Below are 19,732 nucleotides of genomic sequence, written 5' to 3'. Positions count from 1 at the left end.
CCAGGAGCCATCTTGGAAAGAGGAAGGCCTTCTGCTCATGGTAAATAGGCTGTTTGTGCCCACGTGGCTCCATGTGGGCACATGAACTTCTGATCTCCTGCCTCCAGCTCCCCTGTGCTGAGGATTGAAGCATGCTAAACGAGTATGTTACCCACTGAGCTACAGCCAGTAAGTAGACTCTTAGCTGTCAACTCCAAGTGTAGTCTTCATTTCTAGTGGGATTGAGTAGTTGCTGTGGTCCTCCTGTATGGCTGCCATGGTAGTTGGTTCTGAGCACGGCCATGAGGGGGTGGGGGCCATCTATCCCCTCTTGTTGATGCAGCCTGCCACAGAGTCCATGTTCTGGTCCAGCTACTGGCACCATTTTTCTTCCACTCCATTATAATCTGCCTCCACTGCCCCTACCTCCTTTTAGGCTGGATCCTGCTGGAAGCTGGCCTCCATAAGAGAAGTGACAATCAAGTCTCTTCATCACCCGGGGCCTAGGTGCTATAATTCTACCACTTCCTTCGCTTCTCACACTGACACTGATGTGGAGATTACGGATCATTGTTGATCCATTCTACAGATGAAACTGAAGCCAAGAGAGCTGACAATTTCCCAACCAGAGTAGTCGGTACCAAGTCTGGCTGGAAATTCTTTGTCTCCCCAAAACCTCCCGTATTGAGGTGCCCTTCCTGAACTCTGGTATCCAGGCAACAGAACGACACTGGATCTGGAGGTGAAGGAGGAAGACTGGTAGTTCTGGGATCTGTCCCTCTGTCTAGATGGCCCTAATCAAGTTCCTCTACCATAACCTTTAATTTCTCCTCCTGTAAAATGGGACTGATACTGCATTTACTGCTTAAGGCTGTGATCCAGTTTAGAACGTTCTGGTCCCTGTGAGGCCTTAGTCAAGGCTGTGGGTCTGAGACAGGACAGCAGGACAGCTACATAGACCCCAGATGTGCTGCCCAGGGCAGTAGAAGGCAAAGTTGGGCAATCGCTGTCAGGTGTCCAGATGGAAGGACATGGCAAGGATCCACACAGGACAGTGAGCAGGAAAAACCATGTGAGAGGCCAGGACAGCATTCCAGAGCCCAGCTTCTCAGGCATGCCAAGGCTCCCTCCTAACAGGTTCTGTCAAAAATCTACATAATTATCAAAAACTTAGGGCCAGAGGCTGATCCCTGTTTTCATGGAGATATCCATTATGTACCACCTGAACTACTGCTTGTACATAAAGGGGCTGTTTTATGGGAGAGAGAGCAGCATCTATTTAAAGGTGTTTAAGAATTTTAAAGCAATGGGGTTTTAAGACAAGGAGGTGGGTGGTTAATCCAGGTACACACACAGGTTCTCCTGCTTTCAGGATAACTCTATTAGGTATCCTCGATGACTGAAGCCCTTTGATCTCAGAGTATCTTGAAGCTGGAGCTCTCCTGAGATATCTTGAGGGTCCTACAGAATTCTGCAAACATTCTGATGGTTGGTCCAGTCTCCATAGTCCCCAGTCTCTGCTTTCTGTGTGTGCCCAAGTAAGCAGTGTTTGCTTGGCTTTTCTAGGTCAAATACAGCTTAGACTCGGTGAACCTGAGGTTGAAGTTTGATGGATGGCAGGGCCCAAAGAGCCAGGACTTAAGTACTCCTGCCCCCAGAACACAGATTCCTGAGCTAGAAGCTCCTTAGAATTCTTCTATGCCCATGGACTCTCGCACTGAAAGGCAGACTAAAGATACTGAAGGCCCCACCCCAGCTGGGGGCAGGAACATACAGGGAGCTTAGCAGTACAGGCTCAGTGACCTACATGAGTGGAAGAGTCATAGGAGACCTCACCAAGACAAAGGAAGTTGAAGGAGAGGATTCGTGGGGGAGGGCTGGATGCTTGGGAAAGAAACAGGTCTGGGCTGGGGAAGGAGGCAGGACTAGGGCAGAGATAGGGGAGGGCACCTGGCAAGTGTAGGTAAGAGACCCAAAGAGAAGAGCAGGAGGGGCAGGGTAGAAGGCAAAGGGCCCACAGGCCAGGCGAGCAGGAATGTTGTTCGAGAGGACTGTCAGAGCATAAAAGGTGGAGGTGGGCAGCCAGCCTCTCAGCCCTGCCCCCAGAACAGCCATGGGGCCTTACAGCTGTGCTGCAAAGGTGCTTCAGAAACCACAGGGTAGGCCTTTGAAGGGTCTCCACAGATGACTTTAAGGTATTGGAAAGGGAAAGGGAGAGACCAAAGCTGTAAGACCCAGGGCCAGGGGAATGAATGATTCTATGGGGAGAGGCTGGATCTTCAAGGCCTGGGCACAGGTGCCCTGGGAGGGAGCTGCAGTAAGGTCAGGAGCCACTGAAAAGAGGGCTTTTCTTGGTTGGGGATACATGAGACCCTGATTGGGGGGGACTGGGGGGGAGTCAGCCAGAGAGACCGAGCATGTTCAGCATTCTAAGAAGGGCAGTGGAAGGGGCACAATTAATAGGGTATGACAAGGTCTAGCTGGACTGAAGATACACATGGGGCCCTAGGTGGACTGGTGTGAGCACAATGGTGCCTATGGTATAGGAACAGAGGCCTGGCAGGCTAGAGAGGGGACTCGGCACCGAGTTCCCATGAAAGGAGAAGTCTCACAGGAGTTAGCAAGGGAGGGGCCCTTACTAAGAACCCAGAGTAAACACACAGCAGGGTTAATAGGAGACCATGTAACCCAGCCCCCCACTGTTGGCTACTGAAGTACACGCCCATGTTGAAACTGACCAGAAACAGCTCTAGCCCCAACCGAGACCCCATGGGAAGTCAGTACTGATGAGGACACACAGCTAGATTACTGCCTTCCTCTGTTTTGTATGGGCCCAAAAGAAGCAGAGGCTTGCTTAGAGGTAACCCCCAGAAGCAGGGCCTCTCGCCCCCAGAAGACCATCAGAAAACAAGTATTTACGTTATGCACGATTCATAACAGTAGCAAAATCACAGTTATGAAGTAGCAAGGAAAATAATTTTATGGTTGGGGGTCACGACATGAGGAACTGTATTGAAGGGTCGCAGCACTAGGAAGGTCGAGGACCCTGCTCCGGAGGGTACTTCCACAGTGACCAGGAGTCACAGTGAGGGTCCTTGCATGCAATTCCTACCAGCGTCAAGCTAAGACACCAGCACAACTCAGGGGACAAAGGGGGCTTCCTGATGTGGTTCTGCTTCACTGTCTTCCACCTGTCAGCCTGTGGCCACTGTGTCCCCTCCTAGCCTTGATTTTTTTTTTAAGATTATATATATGTGTGTGTGTACACATGTACACATGTACACTGAGCTGTCCTCAGACACACCAGAAGAGGGCATCAGATCCCATTACAGATGGCTGTGAACCACCATGTGGTTGCTGGGAATTGAACTCAGGACCTCTGGAAGAGCAGTCTTAACCACTGAGCCATCCCTCCAGCCCAGCATTGCTTCTTTTATCTACTCTCCTGAAGTTCCCCAGTTTAGGGAGACAGGGACTTGGACTTAGTGGGAAGAAGGTAAGACCTTTCATCACCCACCCTGGTGCAAGAATGGCGATCACACTAAGGAGAATGCCCCACCCTGCCCCCATTCACTCTGTCAGTTCTCTAGCCCTGGGCCTGCCCCACATACCATCAACAGGAGGAGCCTGACTGAGGCTCAGGAGCAGTTGGGGCAGACATCTCCCTAGCCACTGTTCCCCAGTCTAAGCCGAGGGAGACAAGTTTTCTACAATGAGTTGGAAGCCAATGGCAGTGGACCTCAGGGGCCAATGTGCACACTCCTAGATGGCCATCTGCCAGGGTCACACAAGGTCACTATGTATCTGTGGACTGTACTGAATGTGATCCAACCCCTATACATTAATTCAAATATACCTGCAGAGCAACAAAGTGCTAGGCAGAATCCCTGCCCTCAAGTCTAACACAGCCAAGGAGTAAACAGGAAGAGACAGTCTGGCTGGGCAGTGAAAGTCAGCCTATGATGAAAGGGAGCACTAAAGAGTACTCAGGCACCTCAACTAACTGGAGGGAGCTCATGCCACACAAACACACTCAAGTAAAACAGGCTGTGAACCAGTCAGGAGAAAGCTGAAGGGAGTTAGAGAATGACTCACAGTGCTTAGCCTTAGTTCACGCAGCTAACATTCTAGTGGTCTGGCTGCAAGACCATTTACAGGAACATTTACAGAGTCAGAAGATTTAATTCTCATTTCCAAATTCTCATTTCTTGCGGCTCACTTCCGTCTCACTGTGGCTCCAAGTCTGGGCTATGAAGCAGACCCTGGACACGAGGGAGAGATGAGGCTCATCCGCCTGAGCTAGTGGGGGTCACCTGGTAGAGGAGGCCGGTGCAGACTGGCAAGGACAGGCTGCAGCAGGAAGCACTCTGCAAAGGCACTGCTCCAGAAGCAGTGTCTGGGACACTAAGTGGGGACAAGGAGAGGCAGGAGCACATGGGAGAGTGACTCCATGAGAATGCATATCTCATGAACACAGGCTAGTTTGCCCAAATTCCCCCTTCCTGCTCTCATCTATCAATGGGGGTGTGATGGTATCTGTCTCACACAGAGTGCACCTGCATTAAGCTATGCAGGGAACTTTTAGTACAATACTCTAGTATGTGCTCAATAAATGTTAGGTTTATTAGCATTTATTTTTCTCTGAGGTGGTAAATAGTCTACTATGTTCATATCAAATACAAAAGTATTCCCAGTGGTTCCTGTAAATCCCATTTCACATTGCCTGTGGGAAAAGGAGATGTAAATTACTTCAAATAGACATGTTCACAATTTAAAATATTGAGTTTATTTTTTTAAATCAGCACAGTAAAAACGGCCATAACAAATGACTACCTACCAATGACAAGTGCTTCTATTGGTTCACGTGTACACATTTAAGTCTCCAGACTGAAGACCTATGGATCCCTTGATGTCCTTTCTGAAGTTATGTAATATTAAACAGGAAGATATTAAACAAAAATCAATTTTTGTGGCCAAAAAGCTTATATCATCACTTGAACTTCTGGTACCTTAGAAATAATCCCAAGAGGCCATGTCGAAGCATCTGTGGTAGCCAGAGTCACATTCTTGGGTGTCACCTTTGCTCCTTACACTCCTTTCACCAAGCCTCACATAAATAACTGAGGCAAGCTCTGATCCAGGCAAACTTTTTCAGGCAGTTGCCTTATTTTATTATTATGCACATCCCTTTTCATTTTCTCAATTCAGAGTTCCTAAAAACATTGGCACCAGGACCTAAGAGTTTTCAAAAGGCCACATGGGCATCTTTGGTTCTCCGAAGAGTCCAGAAGTCTTCAAGTCATCTACTTGTCTCCCTCCTCCAGATGGGATGCTCTGTGGTGCAGAGAAGCCTCTGCCCTCTGGGACAGTGAGCTGACATGGGGAAGGCCTGCCCTCTCCTGTCTTCAAACTTCTGCATTCAGAGAAATGCTTTTTATACTAGCATGTGTCAAAACAGCAATAAATGACTCTGAGAAACTGAGAATGTAAAACTCCCTAGGAAGTGAGGCACCGAGAAAGGTGTGCTTGAGCCTGTGTGTCCTGTGTGCCCGTGTGCTGGGCTCCCCACTTCCGCTGCTGCTGAACAGAGGCTGGGTGGCACCACCACTCTGCATTCCATGTAGCTTGTCACCCAGTGGGAGACACCACCAGTGACAATGTGAGGAGCACACTTACTAACAGGAGCCAGGTGCTGGGACCAGATAGTAACTGCACTTGGGTTAGCACTGATCCCTCTGCCCCCATGGGTTTCACAGAGGCTAGAACCCTGGTGTGAAGTCTGTCCATTACCTTTCAAAACATTTTCATCTCCAACTGAGTCAGAGGAATGAACACAGCATTTCAGTAGGAAAATTATACATTTTGAAAATGTTGTACCATCCTGTCTCATGCTCCTCAGGCACTAATAAATGCAGCCCGCCTTTCTATAGCTCCCAGAAGCACTACTAAGACAAGGAGAGGGTGACCTCCGTGGTATTCCTCTCAGTGGGCAGCCAAGGACCAAGATTCCCCCATGGGCTGACAGCGGGTGGTGCTGTTCCTCTGGCAGTGATCTGAGGGCCCTGCCTGGACAGCTCTCATGCAGCGGCCTCTAAGAACTCTGAAGTGAACACAGCTTCTGCATAGTCTTCACACACATCCTGCAGTTCTGCAGCCACGGCCCCCAGCGCTTCATCTACCAGCTCATCTGAAAAGCTGGAAGACAAAGGACACAGCTGAAGGCGTGGGCAGCCAAACACAGAGCTGTTCAGTATTCATGAAAACCTAGGCAATCAGCTCAGAAATTGTGTGGAGACCCAGAAGCCCATAGGAGCAAAGATACTTCTGGAGAAGAAAAAGTGAGGGGCATGGCTCTCCCAGATATTAAGACCCCCAAGCCCTGCAAGAGCATCAAAACAGACAAAATGGACACCACCCTTGAGATGGCTGATATTAGAGCTGACTAGAAATGAATGGCCTGGCCAGAGCCCAGCCCCAGCTCAGAGACATGCTTTCTCTACGGGAAAGAGCAAGGACCTCCATAGCCCAGATGCCTCTACATAAACATGCGTGTCTACGCAGCACACAGCCTCTTTTATTTGAACTGTTAGAGAGTATTTGAAGACCTGGACACCCTCAAGAACTTCAGTGTGTCCTAGAAAAGACACCATGTAGGCAACTGTGGTAACAGTACCATAAACCATTATCTAAGCTTACGTACAGACTTTCTTCAAACCTTGCCAGCCATCCAAATAAGGCCCTTAAAACGTTTTAGAATCCAGGATCCAATCCAGGCTATTTAGCTGTCATGTCTCTTTAGACCTCTTTCCTTTAAAATATGTTCCTCACTCTCTCTTTCATGACTGTAACATTTTTTGGAGAGTGAAGCATTTTCCTCCCATTGTCCTCAGGTCCTGGGTTGTTTAGTATTCTCTTATAATCATGTCAGCTGCATAGTTCTGGAACAGATGCAGGAGGGGAGATACTGTGTCCCCTCAGTGCTTGTCCCTTTAATGTTGACTGCTGATTTTGGCCATTCAGATGTGGCGATGCCTGCCAGGCTTCTTCCTTATAAATCACTGTTTTCTGTCTGTAACTAATACATAAATCATATGGAGATATTTTCAGACTCATTTGGGGTTTGTAGAGTTTCTTCTGTCTTTGTGGCCTTGGTTACTATGGAGATGATAGCCATTGTCTCTCTGGACATTGTTTCAGATTCATTTTCTTACAAGATTTCCTCTCCCAAGCAGAACTTCACATATATTAGTCCACACTGCTCGGGCTTCCATGTTCCCAGTCACCCCATCTTTACTTCTCATCTTTAAACACACACACACACACACACACACACACACACACACACACACACACTGTTCCATATTCCAAACTTCCAGGTTTCCCTTTTGTTGTATCTAATTTTCTATCAAGCCTATCTGATACAGTCCTCATTTCAGAAAGTATGGTAGTTTTTTTGTTTTTTTGTTTGTTTGTTTGTGCCATGGATGTATGTTTGGATTTTGACTAGTGCCAGTCCTCTGGCACAATTCTAAGCTGAGTCTTTTATTTCTACATACCAGGCAGCTGTTTGAATCTGTGAACAGTTTCACTCTTGGAGCTGCTGTGATGTGCTGTTAGTGTTGTTTCTCGTTTCTCTGTTGCCTGGCTATTTTCGCTATAAAATAGACACCATTCATGAACATTACAGAACTAAACTAAGTCTCCTATGATGATATGATTTTCCTCCAGAGGAAATATGTTTGTTTACATATGGGGCCTGGGAAACAACAGAGTCTAGAGTCACCTCAGCAACTGAGAAGATGTGGCAATCCCTATGAAGACCCATTTATACACAGATCACCTGACCTCCCAGGGAATGCAACCTTTCAAACTTTCAACTGGAAGTGAAACAAGGCCTGGGATGTAGTTCAGCCCTCTACTGAGGGCTGGCCCAGAGTGTACAAGGGTCTGGGTTCAATAACAGCACCATAACCAACAAAGTGAAGAAACTTCAGCAAGGCACTACTAGCCTTAGCTATTAACTGTTGGTTCCAGTCTCCGTCTTCTGGCCTCAGGAGGCTGTGGCAGTGCTCTCCTCCAGAGTAAACCATTCAGCACCACACTGCTCTCTTCCCCAGGGTCCTGACCTACTTGTTCTTCATTACCTACTTAGTATCGTGATGCCTTCAAGTGTATGCATTTTATTTTTAATTCAGCCTTTCTATTAACAGTTACCCTCAGGGGAGAGGTGGTCCAAATCACCACGTGTGTCATTTCTGGAAGCAGAAGTGACGATGTCGTCCTTGTGTTTGCCTCGCTCTCTATATTCCCACCACTGCTTCTCCACCCAGCTGTGAGGGACACGCAAGGGCACTTCTCATTCACTCCGCACAGCAAGTGGCAAGACAGGTTTCCTTTCTTCACTCTGCCTCAAAGCAACATCCCTCCTGAAGCCCTCTGTCCTCCCCTTCCAGTCTGGACGGCTGCTACCTTTGCTCACTGGCAATGTCTCTGGAAGTGGTTTTGCCATTTTTCTGGACATCCTACGTTGGAATCTGGGTCCCCTGAAGTCCTGGGTTATCTTTCTTAGTGCCCATCTTGCCTGGGGCAGCCCATGGTCCCAATAACTTAAGAGGAAACCATGCAGGATAGCAAAAGCTCAGAGATACCAAACGAGAGGCGTGTTTAAAACTTAAGAAAATATGTAAGAGGTCTACTGCTTTGCTCAGTGATGAAAGCCACCTCGCACTTTGTACTAAAGTGGTACTCAGAGGAGGGACCTAAAGGTGCAGGCTGTAAGAGCAGTGCAGTCAGAAGCTGGCTGCTTGCCAAGGCCAGTGTGCCTCAGTTGTGACTTCATATGGCTGTTTCCTGACCAGCAAGACTGTGCTGTCTAAGATTGTGTGCGATCTAAGGATTGAGCACAACTCTCACCATCAGCATCCAAAAAATCAGCCCCAACTGGAATATCTGTGTTCATTCACTGAAACCTTAACTCCCAATGCGATGGACTGAGCCTAGAAGGAAATGAAGTTCAAATGAGGTCACAAGGGTGGAATCTCCATGATGGGAATGGTGCCCCAAGAGGAAGAGAGGACACTAGAGGACAGAGTAAGAAGACAGCTGTCGGCCATCCAGGAAGAGGACGCTCACCAGACACTTCGATCTTAGATAACTCCCAGCCTCCAGACTGTGAAAAGATATTCTTGTTGTTTTTAGTCCCTCAGTCTACAGTGTTTTATGACACCCTGAGCTCAGCCTGACAGTCTGCCTGAGACAAGGAGACTGAAGGTCACTCCATTTCTCCAGGTGGCAAAGATCATGATATTTTTATAGCCTCCTGCGTCTGAAGAGCAGTTCACCACGAGCGGCCACTGGAGCCTCAGACCCTAAAGCAAAGAATAAGACCTCGGCTGATCCTTTCTCCAGCTCCTCTTCAAGTCTAAAACTTGGTCCTTGGCCTGTAAACAGAAACACAGAAATTTTACTGACCTTTCAGCTATTAGCCATGGGTTGAAGGAGCCTATAGCCTCATGAGAAATGATCCGTAGGAACTGCTCATATCGGCTACAGTAATCACCGATGCTGTGCCGCATCCCTGGTGGGACTGAGAGGGGAGTTTGGCCTTCTTTCTGATGCAGATCTTCTCTGAAGAAGGGAAGGGGGGCCTCCCTTTTCTCTGATTCCTCCTCTGTCCCCATACTTTCATCCAGTGAGCTGAGAATACAGAAGGAAGAAGGCATTCAAATGTAAGCAAATGGTTTATCTAAACAAAACTCAGCATCCTACCATCATGCCCACTCCTCTCTGTACAATAATCTTCACACTGCAAGGATTCTTTCTCCATAGATGAAATAAAACGCACACTAAGTAGTAGCACAACTTGTATATGCCAGCTAAAGGCTGCCAAGTTCTGGAGGCTTCCTTACAATGCAAGTGTTTGATGCCCCCCATGGAACCACTGTTTTACTGACCCATCACAGAGTTTACAAGGCCTTGCTCAAAACAACTTTTGTCACATCGGAAATAAAGGACTGCAGAATTTAACTACACCCAATGCCACCAACTAGCAAAACTATGCAGTGTCCCTGCCACTCACTTGGCACTGCAGGGCCTTTCTAACAAGATGTTCACCTCGGGGCACTTTCGAGTTGCTGTCTTGGTGATCTTGATTGGATGGGAAGCCAAAGATCTTTCACTTACTGCTGGGGTGTTCTGGTCTAGAAAGGACAGGCATAAAATGACTATTGTCAAGAAAAACTGTGTCCTCCTTATGAGTGTGGTAGTAGTCAGTGAGCTGTGAGGAAGTCACAAGCATCTTCCTTACACATTACGATACAAGTGGTGGTGCAGACGGACTTCAAACAGAAGAAAAAAAAAAAAAAAAAAAGCCCACAGAGTCAAGTCTTCAGGAAAGAGAACTGCTCCCCAGTTTTACATGAGACTCCTTACCCAGTCCGCGCAAAGTCCTATGCGACACCATTTTACTGGTACCCACCTGCCAGTCAAGAAGTCTGAAGCCACGAAGTTTGTTTTCGAACCTTTAAATGCTTTGATTACTGAAGAAGGAGAAAGCCACTCAGACTTGAACACGTTATTAGCTGATCTAACTTGTCTCTGGACATTGCTGCAAAAACTCTGCTTGAGAGTTAAAACACTAATGTATTAACTACAGCTTGCAGGCCTGCAAGCTCTCCTGTGTTGTAGGTGATTTCTAGTTTTAAATGTGTTTCAAGGGCTGGAGAGATGGCTCAGTGGTTAAGAGCACTGAGTGCTCTTCCAGAGGTCCTGAGTTCAATTCCCAGCCACCACATGGTGGCTCACAACCATCTGTAATGGGATGCTCTCTCCTGAAGTGTATGAAGACCAACTACAGTGTACTCACATATAAATAAAATAAATAAATCTTTTAAAAAAATGTGTTTCAAGTGGAAGAACAGAACCTGTCACTCAAGTGAAGATACCCTAGCACCACACTGTTTCTGAGGCACACGCGCGCATGCTTAGGATCACACACTTTCAGGAAAAGCACTGCCGCGGGCAGCCTTTGGAACAACACCACCAATACTGAGTACAACCACTTTCCAGTTATTCACAGAAGTGAGAGGGATGGATTAGACACCACAGAACCCCAAGACCAGTGTAAATTTGGTTCTGTAGTGCACCCGAGGCAGCAAGCATGGTGCCCAGATTCCTGCTTTGGTCTTATGATGCTGGAATTACAAGTATCCAATACTCACTTCAGTTTTAGTGTTCTAAAGAGTTCCTCTGTAAATAATAGTAGTAGTAGTAGTAATAATAATAATTATGTGTGTCTCTGTGTGGGTATGTGCACTAGAGTGTAGTTCCTGTAAATGCTAGAAGAGGACGCTGGTTGCCCTGAAACTGCACTTACCGGCAGTTGAGAGCTGCCTGATATGAATGCTGGGAATCAAACTCCAGTCCTTTGCAAGAATAGTATGGTCTCTTAGCTGCTAAGCAATCTCTCCAGACTGTAAAGAGGTCCTCTTAAATGTTAATGTAGCCTCTACATAGAGACCTATATAGCAACTAATAATTCAAGGTTGTCATCTTGAAAGGAAAAGACACTAAGTCCCTTTAAGTATGCAACCATAGCCAAACCATCAGTAAAATAGACCCCTTTCCCCTGACTCCAGTTCAAAAAGAAATGCTAAAACAGCCACTGTCTGACTATGCAATCATTAGAAGGCTCCTTGCACAGTGGGCCTGTTGCCAGCATGACTGACTGACAAACTCTCTGGGTCTCAGTGAACCTGGGGCTTAGCTGGGAAAGTTAAGGCATCTTGACAGACAGCTGTAGCCTGCTAGAACTAGCTGTAGGTGTTCACAGGCAGGAACTGGTCAAAGGAAGAGAGCTCTATAATAAAAGCTGAGTATTGCTAATGGCCCGGGACCAGTAGTGTCTCAGGTATGGTAGTTGTTTAGATTCTAGGATCTGTGTAGAAGCTCCACTGGGCACCTCAAGTTGTAAAGTTCAGTACTTTAAGGCTCTGGATGCACACGATCTCAGCATTTCTATGGCTGCTTAGCCTGCATAAGAAAAAGTACTGCATGGGTAGGATCACATGAGCCAGGCCCAGAACAGCAATTCAATTACTAGCCTATGCGTTAAAAGCCAGGGTTTGTCACTGTAACAACTAAATGCATGAAAACTACAGAAAACACAAAGAGTACATGAGAGTCTGTAAAAGTATCTTTTATTTGCCTAATGTAATTGTCATCTCAGGGGCTTACTGCTTCATCTGGAAGCTTCCACAGTCCTTACAATCTAATTTAGGCCTCGAATGTTTCCAGCCTCTGACACTGCTGAATAGTTAGTTCCCTCTGAGCTCCGGCTGGCTGGTTCAACTCAGCTGTTCCGGCTCAAACTCCTCTCCACACTCACTGATTCAATCTGGCTTCTCTCTCTCTTGGCCTCTCTTGAATAGCTCTGCTTGGCCTCAAACTGTCAATCTATTCTAACTTTCTTGCTCCTTTCATTCTTTGTCTCTTTCTGTGTCTAGCTTGTTCTCTTTCTGCAACCTGTCTCTGCACAATTGTCCTGGTAAAAATGCCTTCTTTTTATCTGCACTGCCCCTCAACTAGCTTCCCTTTCCCCTCTTCTCGTGAGAGTTGGGCACATCCTATTTTGTCAAACGGTTCTCTGACTCATCACTTTGTCTGCCACTCAATCAGACATCACTTTCAAACATGGGCACTTCCTTCTACAAACTAACTTTACCTTCATTGTTTGGGATTAAAGGTGTGTACTAAGGGGGTGTCTGTATCCCAGCCAGAGGGATTGAAGTAGGTGCTAAGGGTTGAACCACACCACAACTAGAAACAGGGTTTTTCCCAGTAAATAACATAATCTCAGGGTTCACAGTGTTATCGAATATCCACAAGTGTTGTTAGATGGTCCATATTTCTGTCAAAATTTAACATGGAGAATCCTTTTTCTAAAGCAATGACCCAAATTTGTATCTTGAAATCATTCCATATGATATAAGCGGGCATCAAGCACCCACCCTAGGGCTTCCTTCACATCTGCAGGTAAGTATAATACACAATGGATTTAAGTCCCAGTGAGGGCAATGCTCACTTACATCTACTCCTTCATGAATAAGACAAACATGAATCAAACAGATTTTTGATGCTTCCCTACAACGAGCAACTAGCCTCTTAGCAACTGCAGCTACAGTGTAAATGTCTAAGTTCTGAAAAGTAAAAGTGAAAAGCAAGTCTCTTTTACCAAATGGAACAAGAACGAGTGAATATCCAGCAGCCTCTTCCTCAAACCACAGTTATCTAAGATGGACCGTAAGGCTAAACATTAAAGCTAAAAAAATCAAACCAACCAACCAACCAACCATAAAGCTCCTGGAAGAAAACAGCGTCCTCTTACCTCAGTGGCGGCAAAGCCTCCCTGGGCCACAATAAAAAAAAAAAAAAAAAAAAAAAATAATATATATATATATATATATATATATATATATATATATATATGCTTGAGGTCTTATCAGAATTGAAACTTTAAGGTCACTGAGGGGTGGTTGCCAGCAAATGGTGGTGTGGGGGTAGTGGGTGGTGGTGGAGGAAGTAAACCTGACACATATAAAGGTTGCGTTGGGGGGAGGGGTGTATGAAAAGAAACGTTCTGGAACTGATAAAGTAGCAACCACATGAATATGGCAGTTAAAGTGAGTGCTGTGAAGACAGCTCAGGGGTGCAGCATGGACTGAGAACATGCAAGGCTCTGAGCCTCAGCACTGCAACACACAATCCAGACACAGAGCAAACCGACCCAAAACATGTATTTGACAAGAATTTATGCCTAAAACACAATAATAATCTTTAATAATAATAATTAAAAATAAAAGGGCAGCCCAATTAAAAAGCAGAAAACTATTTTGGATATATCATTAAGAATTACACATCATTAATTATTAATCACTTGAAAAGGTTTGAAGCACTACTCATTAAGAAAGAGAAGTTGAAGGCCTGAAGAGATGGCTCAGTGGTTAAGAGCATAATGCACTCTTGCAGAGAACACAAGTTCAGTTCCCAACACATCTGGTAGTTCCCAACCATTTGAAGATCTAGCAGTAGGGGAAAATCAATACCTTTGTATGCCCCAACCTCCCACCCCAGTATGCACATACACATAATTAAAAATAACAATAAAGCTTAAAAATATTGGAAGAAAACAAAACTGATACAGCACGAGGAACCACTACCACTGCCAGACTCATTACAAGAACACAACGTGCAAGACTTACGCTGCCGGGGCAAGTGCACCTCAGAGGGGAGGGCTGACGTGGCTCAGCCGCTAGACAACAGTCAGGCGGGTTCTCAGGAAGCTTGGCACACCGAGCACAAGGCCTGGCAAGTCTGCTTCTTAGATAGTTAACCAAGAGAAACAGAAACTGACGGGCCATACAGAGACTGCAAATTGATCTGTTTACAACATATTTATTTGACACAGGGTCTGTGTGTAAGCAAAGCTAGCTTGGAATTCATAAGTTACCCTGGATAGAACTCTTGATCCTCCTGCCTCAGCTTCAGATCACCAGGCTGGCTTTTAGATTCATAATTAAGTTTAAAAAGAACTTTGTAGGTCTATTTTTATTCTATATAAGTGTCTGCCTGCGTGTATTTATGTACATGGTGTGCCTGTTGCCACAGTGATAAGAAGAGGGATCCAGATCACCAGGAGATGGAGTTACAGCTCACTGTCACTCATGTGGGAACTCCAAGATCCTCTGCAAGAGCAACAGACGCTCTTAACCACTGACCTATCTCTCCAACACCTTAAATTTATTCTTAATAGTCCTAAACTAGAAAAAAACAAATACAGATTCACTAGCAAACATACAAATTAGATGTGGTACAAACACTCCAAGGAGTACTACTCAGGACGAAAGAGGGAGGGGAATAGAGAGTGACAGAGAGATGGCTGACGAGTAGGGTAAAGGGAGCCTGAGATGTTTACAGTCTGGAACTGGAAACTGTGTTACTTCCGTTGCAGGAGGGCCTTTAAGCTCTTGAGATGGGCGGGGAGTATTCTGTGTATGTGACTGTACTATCTTTACAACAGGCAAATGAAACAAAGGATGGCCTGACTACAGGGGAACACACTGAGTAACAAGGCCATGTTTGGGAAATGGAGTAGCCTCAGGAACTAGAAGAACTAGAAGGAACAGATCCTTATCAGACGCCTCCAGAAGGAACCCCACCAGTACCTCAACTTCTTTTTGAGACTCGTTTTTAGCCTTATGACCTCTCAAACTATAGGAGAATAAATCTGTGATCTAATTCAGTAATTTGTGGGTGAGAAGTGTTCTAAGGTTCCATTTGCTACAGTAGCAACATGAAATCAGTAACAACAGGCTATCAAATGCTATGTTGACTGAAAGAGTTAGATAAGCACACATCCACCCAGCAATAGATTGCACTTACTCAAACCCCTGAATTACTCAACATGGTTGAAAAGCAGTGTTACCTAAAGTTAGGGCACCAACTGGGAAGAACATAGGGGAAATTTCCGTAGCAACGCTGTGTGCTACATCTAGACAGGAGTTTGGGTAAGAAACGGATCCATTTGTCAAAACTCCCCAAATGACACAGTTAATCTGCATTATATGTAATTTTTTCTAGTTAATAAATTTGAGAGACAGACAGACAGACAGACAGGAGAGAGAGCGGAAGAGAGAGAGAGAGAGGAGGGAGGGAGGGAGGGAGGGAGGGAGGGAGGGAGGAGGAATATAGGCACTGACAAGTCATGGAACATGCATGAAGTCAGAAAACCCATAGACATTCATGAGGATCTTCTCCTTCGTTTGAGACAGGGTCTCTCTGGCTGCATATGCCAGGCTAACTGGCTCAGGAGCTTCTGTCAGTTCTGTTACAGCCTCTCACTTTGCCATCTCACTATTCCTTTTATGTAAATTTTACCTCAGAAAAACAAAACAAACTATAAATAAATATGAAACTCAAGCTGATGCTGCAAATTTGGAGTAAAATGTACTATTATCTGGCAATTTACTTTGAATGAATAGATTAGATCATTTGAAATACAAACTGAGATGAACTGAGGACAGAGGGGTAAACTGTAATGTGGGAACCTCGGGACTACAGTTTTGGTCAGTGGACATTTTTCTCACTCTTTCACTATGCTGGAAATTTTCAGAGTAGAATATTGAAGGTGGGTTAGGGAAGCACCTACCATTTCTTTCTTCGTGCGTCCATAAGTGAGGGTCAGCGTATACAATTTTATTATATCTTTGGCGAACTGTCTCCTGGTATTTCTTTAAGAAAGAAAGTTTAATTTATGAGAAAAAGTAAGTTCCATTATAAACCAGAAGTAGTAAGTGTGGAAACAGTTCAACAGACAGACACTGATGAGAACAGGCGTCTGCTGGCCAGAAAATAAACAGCTCCTGAGGGAAGCCCCAAAAGTGTGACAAGCATGGCTGTGTCCTCAGGCAGTGTGCCCCTGGAGCTTGCCGTGATGACAGGCACATCGTGTCCCCGTCCACCTATGGACCACCTGCACTTTAATCTTCATCAGTCTGTCTGTCTTCCAACAGACATCTGTCATCTACTCCTACTGCTTAGGGCAGCTCAGATCCAGCCAGTGACCCCGAGAGAGGGAAAGTGGTTAAAAGAATAGGACAAACAGCATGTCTTTAAATTTTCAAAATCAACCAAAAATCATTTTCTTTATAATTTCCTATTTAGCAATGAGAAAGAAATGAGTTAATCACGATACAACTAAAGCAAAACTGCTGAGTGTGGCGTCAGAGCTGGACCAGCCATCCGTGCTCTCTCAGGTTTTTATGACCTTGACCACGCCATTTGATCACTGCTTTTGATTTCCTGCTCTTGAACAATCCAGTAGGATGGCTCATGTCTAAGGTTTATAAGTTTATATAAGAAAAAGGAGTCGTTCTAAAAGTAGTAGGCTGGAAATTAAAGAAGGTGAGGTCATCCGTGATCCGACAGGACCACTGCAGCAAGGTAGAAGAGGCAGCTGACTGGTATCTATAAGGGATTGACGCAGAAGTCAATGATCCAAACTGTGGGACCAAGTCTGGGCCTCTGTGTTGTTGGAATGACAAGTCACTGTTGACTGTGGTAACAGGATGGCTTTATATATTGTGATAACACTTGCTGGGCTGTGCCAATACTTCGTATCTTCTCCTATTCTCAAATACCCTACATATTAAGGCAAGCAACTGAACCAAGCTTGACCTTACACTCAGTTGGCAGCAGAGCTCTGATTTAAAAGTGGGACGCTGTGGCTCTGGCACACTGAGGACCAGCAGTGTGATCAGGGCAGAGGTGGACCCCCACCGGCAAACAGAGCAGCACCCCCAGGCCTTACTTCCATTTCTTCCATCCGGAGCATCATGGTCTCTAGATCTGGGCTGTCCTTGCTGTCCCCCAATCTGGTTGAAGTTTCTGACCCCAAGATCTTGTCATGAGTCACAGCCCTGAGCTCATGAGCACTCTCTTCCAAACAGTCATCCAGCTGACAAATGTTCCTGGATTCAAAATGGACATCTGAAGCCTACAAAAGGAAGGCAGAAATGGTGGGAAAGTGGAAAATTAAGGATTGTTGTTGTCATTAGAACCCCCAAAGCACAGTGATCAGCTGGCAGACCTCTCAGTCAGCAGGTAACAAAAGCACTAGCCCACACAACTCGTATTAGTCACTTAAATGATTGGGCAAACCACGCAGTCCACTGCTGCCAATGTAAGCAGCCATTTCATTCGTGCTGGTGGTTGGCAGAGCAGTCTTCTGCCATGTTTAGGGGAATGTTCCTTAAAGCATCATGGCACTACCAAGTTCTTCTCTTTGCTGGAGGATCTTGGTATAATCCATGAGAGCTTTACCATTCTCTGTGTTCTTTAAATCCACAAAGTACCTTCTTTACAGTCAGCAAAGCATCTCTCCCTGCTTACTTGCTTTTCTCTTTCTCCCTCCACCCTTCTCTACATAGCCCTGGCTGTCTCAGAACTCACTATGTAGACCAAGATGGCTACAAACGCATAGCGATCCACCTGCCTCTGCCTCCCGAGCACTGGGATTGAAGGTGTCTGTTACCACACCTGGCGATTTATCTCAGTCCTAATATAGGTCGGTATCTGATCTGTTTTGGGTTTTTTGTTTTGTTTTGTTTTGTTTTGCAAAGAATGTCTTCTGGGTAAAGAATGAAACATTTCTGAGATTAAGGCCTGGTTTTGCCCTTCAACTTTAAACAAATTTTCTGGGCTTGTTGTCTCCTCCTCCTCTTCCTTTTCCTCCTCCTCCTCTTCCTTTTCCTCCTCCTCTTCTCCCTCCTCCTGTACTTCCTTCTCTTCCTCTTCTTCCTCTTCCTTTTCCTCCTCCTCCTTCAACACAAGAGGTTGGGAATCCAACACAAAGCAGCAGCACAAAAGAACGACAACAATGGAGCTACAGCTAAGACCCTGTTTAGTGGATCAGTTAGATACGTTCTTGACGGTCTTGCTCCCAAGACCACCGGGATAATAAAACTTTACTCCTGCTGCCTTCTAACTCCTTTATTCTCTGCCTGTTTCTTGCTTTGAGCAATTATAACGGCAAGCACCTCTTTTCCACCTTTAGAAGACTAAAGGAATGAGGCCTGCCCCTCTACTCCAAAGGCCCTAAGGCCAGGTAGGCAGGGACAGTCCCTAAACAGTGAAAGCAAATCTCACTGAAGAGTGAGATGTTAGCCTGGGCAGCAACGAAAGAGGTTTTCCTTTCCTGTCTGCTGGCCAGACACAGTCATGTACTGGGTACTCAAAGCTTGCTTGCCTAACAAAAACATCAGGCCTTATACTGAGAGAGACTCAGGCCAGTAATGAGGCAGAGGAGGCTGGATGAGAGGAAAGGAGGGCAGATTCTCCTGCTGCAGGCATCAACAGTCCGGACCACCACAGTTTATCTACACTCTGTCCAGGGGCGGGGGACGGAAACGGGAGGGGAGGGGGACATGAAAGTACACCAACAGAAACCTGTGGCTCTAGAGACATCTGTGAGCTGATTGCATGGCTGATGCAGACCCAGAACTAAATGTACACTCTAAGAATTAACATGCTGCATAAGAAAAATAATTTCACTCTCCTTGAGTAGGATAATACAGTGTTTGCAAAGTAATCTGCATATCATTTTCCTCTGGCTGGAGACATTATCATGTGCTAAGAGCAGAATACCAACCACACACACCTGCTCTGCAGGCTGGGCGGCTGTGGGTGCCGCTGCTCTGCTCCGTGACGGGCGATCCTTCAAATGACCATTCACTTCCACCGAAGAATTAACTCTCTAGTAAAATGGACAAACGCACTCATAGATTACAAAAATTCACAATTCATATTAGAACAAATGAGCCGTGCTGCAGAATAACCTGTGTGGAACTATCAATGAGCTCTAGCTGCACGGTGGTGCACTTTGCAACAATGTAAGCACTCAGTCCTCATGTACACACATGCCATGTGCTGTTCTTGCTGCTCAGGAGACTTTTTAATCTCTCGACTTTATAAACACTGCTAGAGTAGTTACATGCTGTTATTGTGCGAGTCATCATCTTGCCTGTTGCAGATTCTACTCACTAGTCAGATGAGACTACACAACCACATCTCTAGGAACCTCTAAGGTTAGTGATCCTAAGATATCCATAGACTCTGATAACCTAACACTTCTCAGACTCAGAACGCCAGTCAATCAGTTAAGGTCATGATATTCTTATGTGGCTTCATCTATAAACAT

General features: G+C 45.7%; 1 protein-coding gene across 1 annotated transcript in view; it reads right to left on the bottom strand.

The window, feature by feature from the left end:
* Positions 1 to 5,238: 5,238 nt before the first annotated feature.
* Positions 5,239 to 19,732, bottom strand: part of Kiaa0753 (KIAA0753 ortholog) — a 43,241-nt gene continuing 28,747 nt past the window's right edge. Inside the window, exons 13-18 of the mRNA XM_032914125.1 lie at positions 19,193 to 19,288; positions 17,345 to 17,530; positions 16,184 to 16,265; positions 10,058 to 10,178; positions 9,451 to 9,675; positions 5,239 to 6,174 (exon numbers count right to left, since the gene is read on the bottom strand). Of these exons, the coding sequence (XP_032770016.1) occupies positions 6,057 to 6,174; positions 9,451 to 9,675; positions 10,058 to 10,178; positions 16,184 to 16,265; positions 17,345 to 17,530; positions 19,193 to 19,288 (828 nt within the window). The 3' untranslated portion in view covers positions 5,239 to 6,056. The remainder of the gene's footprint in view (positions 6,175 to 9,450; positions 9,676 to 10,057; positions 10,179 to 16,183; positions 16,266 to 17,344; positions 17,531 to 19,192; positions 19,289 to 19,732) is intronic.

This window comes from Rattus rattus, chromosome 9, assembly GCF_011064425.1.
Source record: "Rattus rattus isolate New Zealand chromosome 9, Rrattus_CSIRO_v1, whole genome shotgun sequence".
Classification (NCBI taxonomy): domain Eukaryota; kingdom Metazoa; phylum Chordata; class Mammalia; order Rodentia; family Muridae; genus Rattus; species Rattus rattus.
The sequence above is the reverse complement of the archived record's forward strand: the minus strand, read 5'-3'. Positions and strand labels throughout refer to the sequence as shown.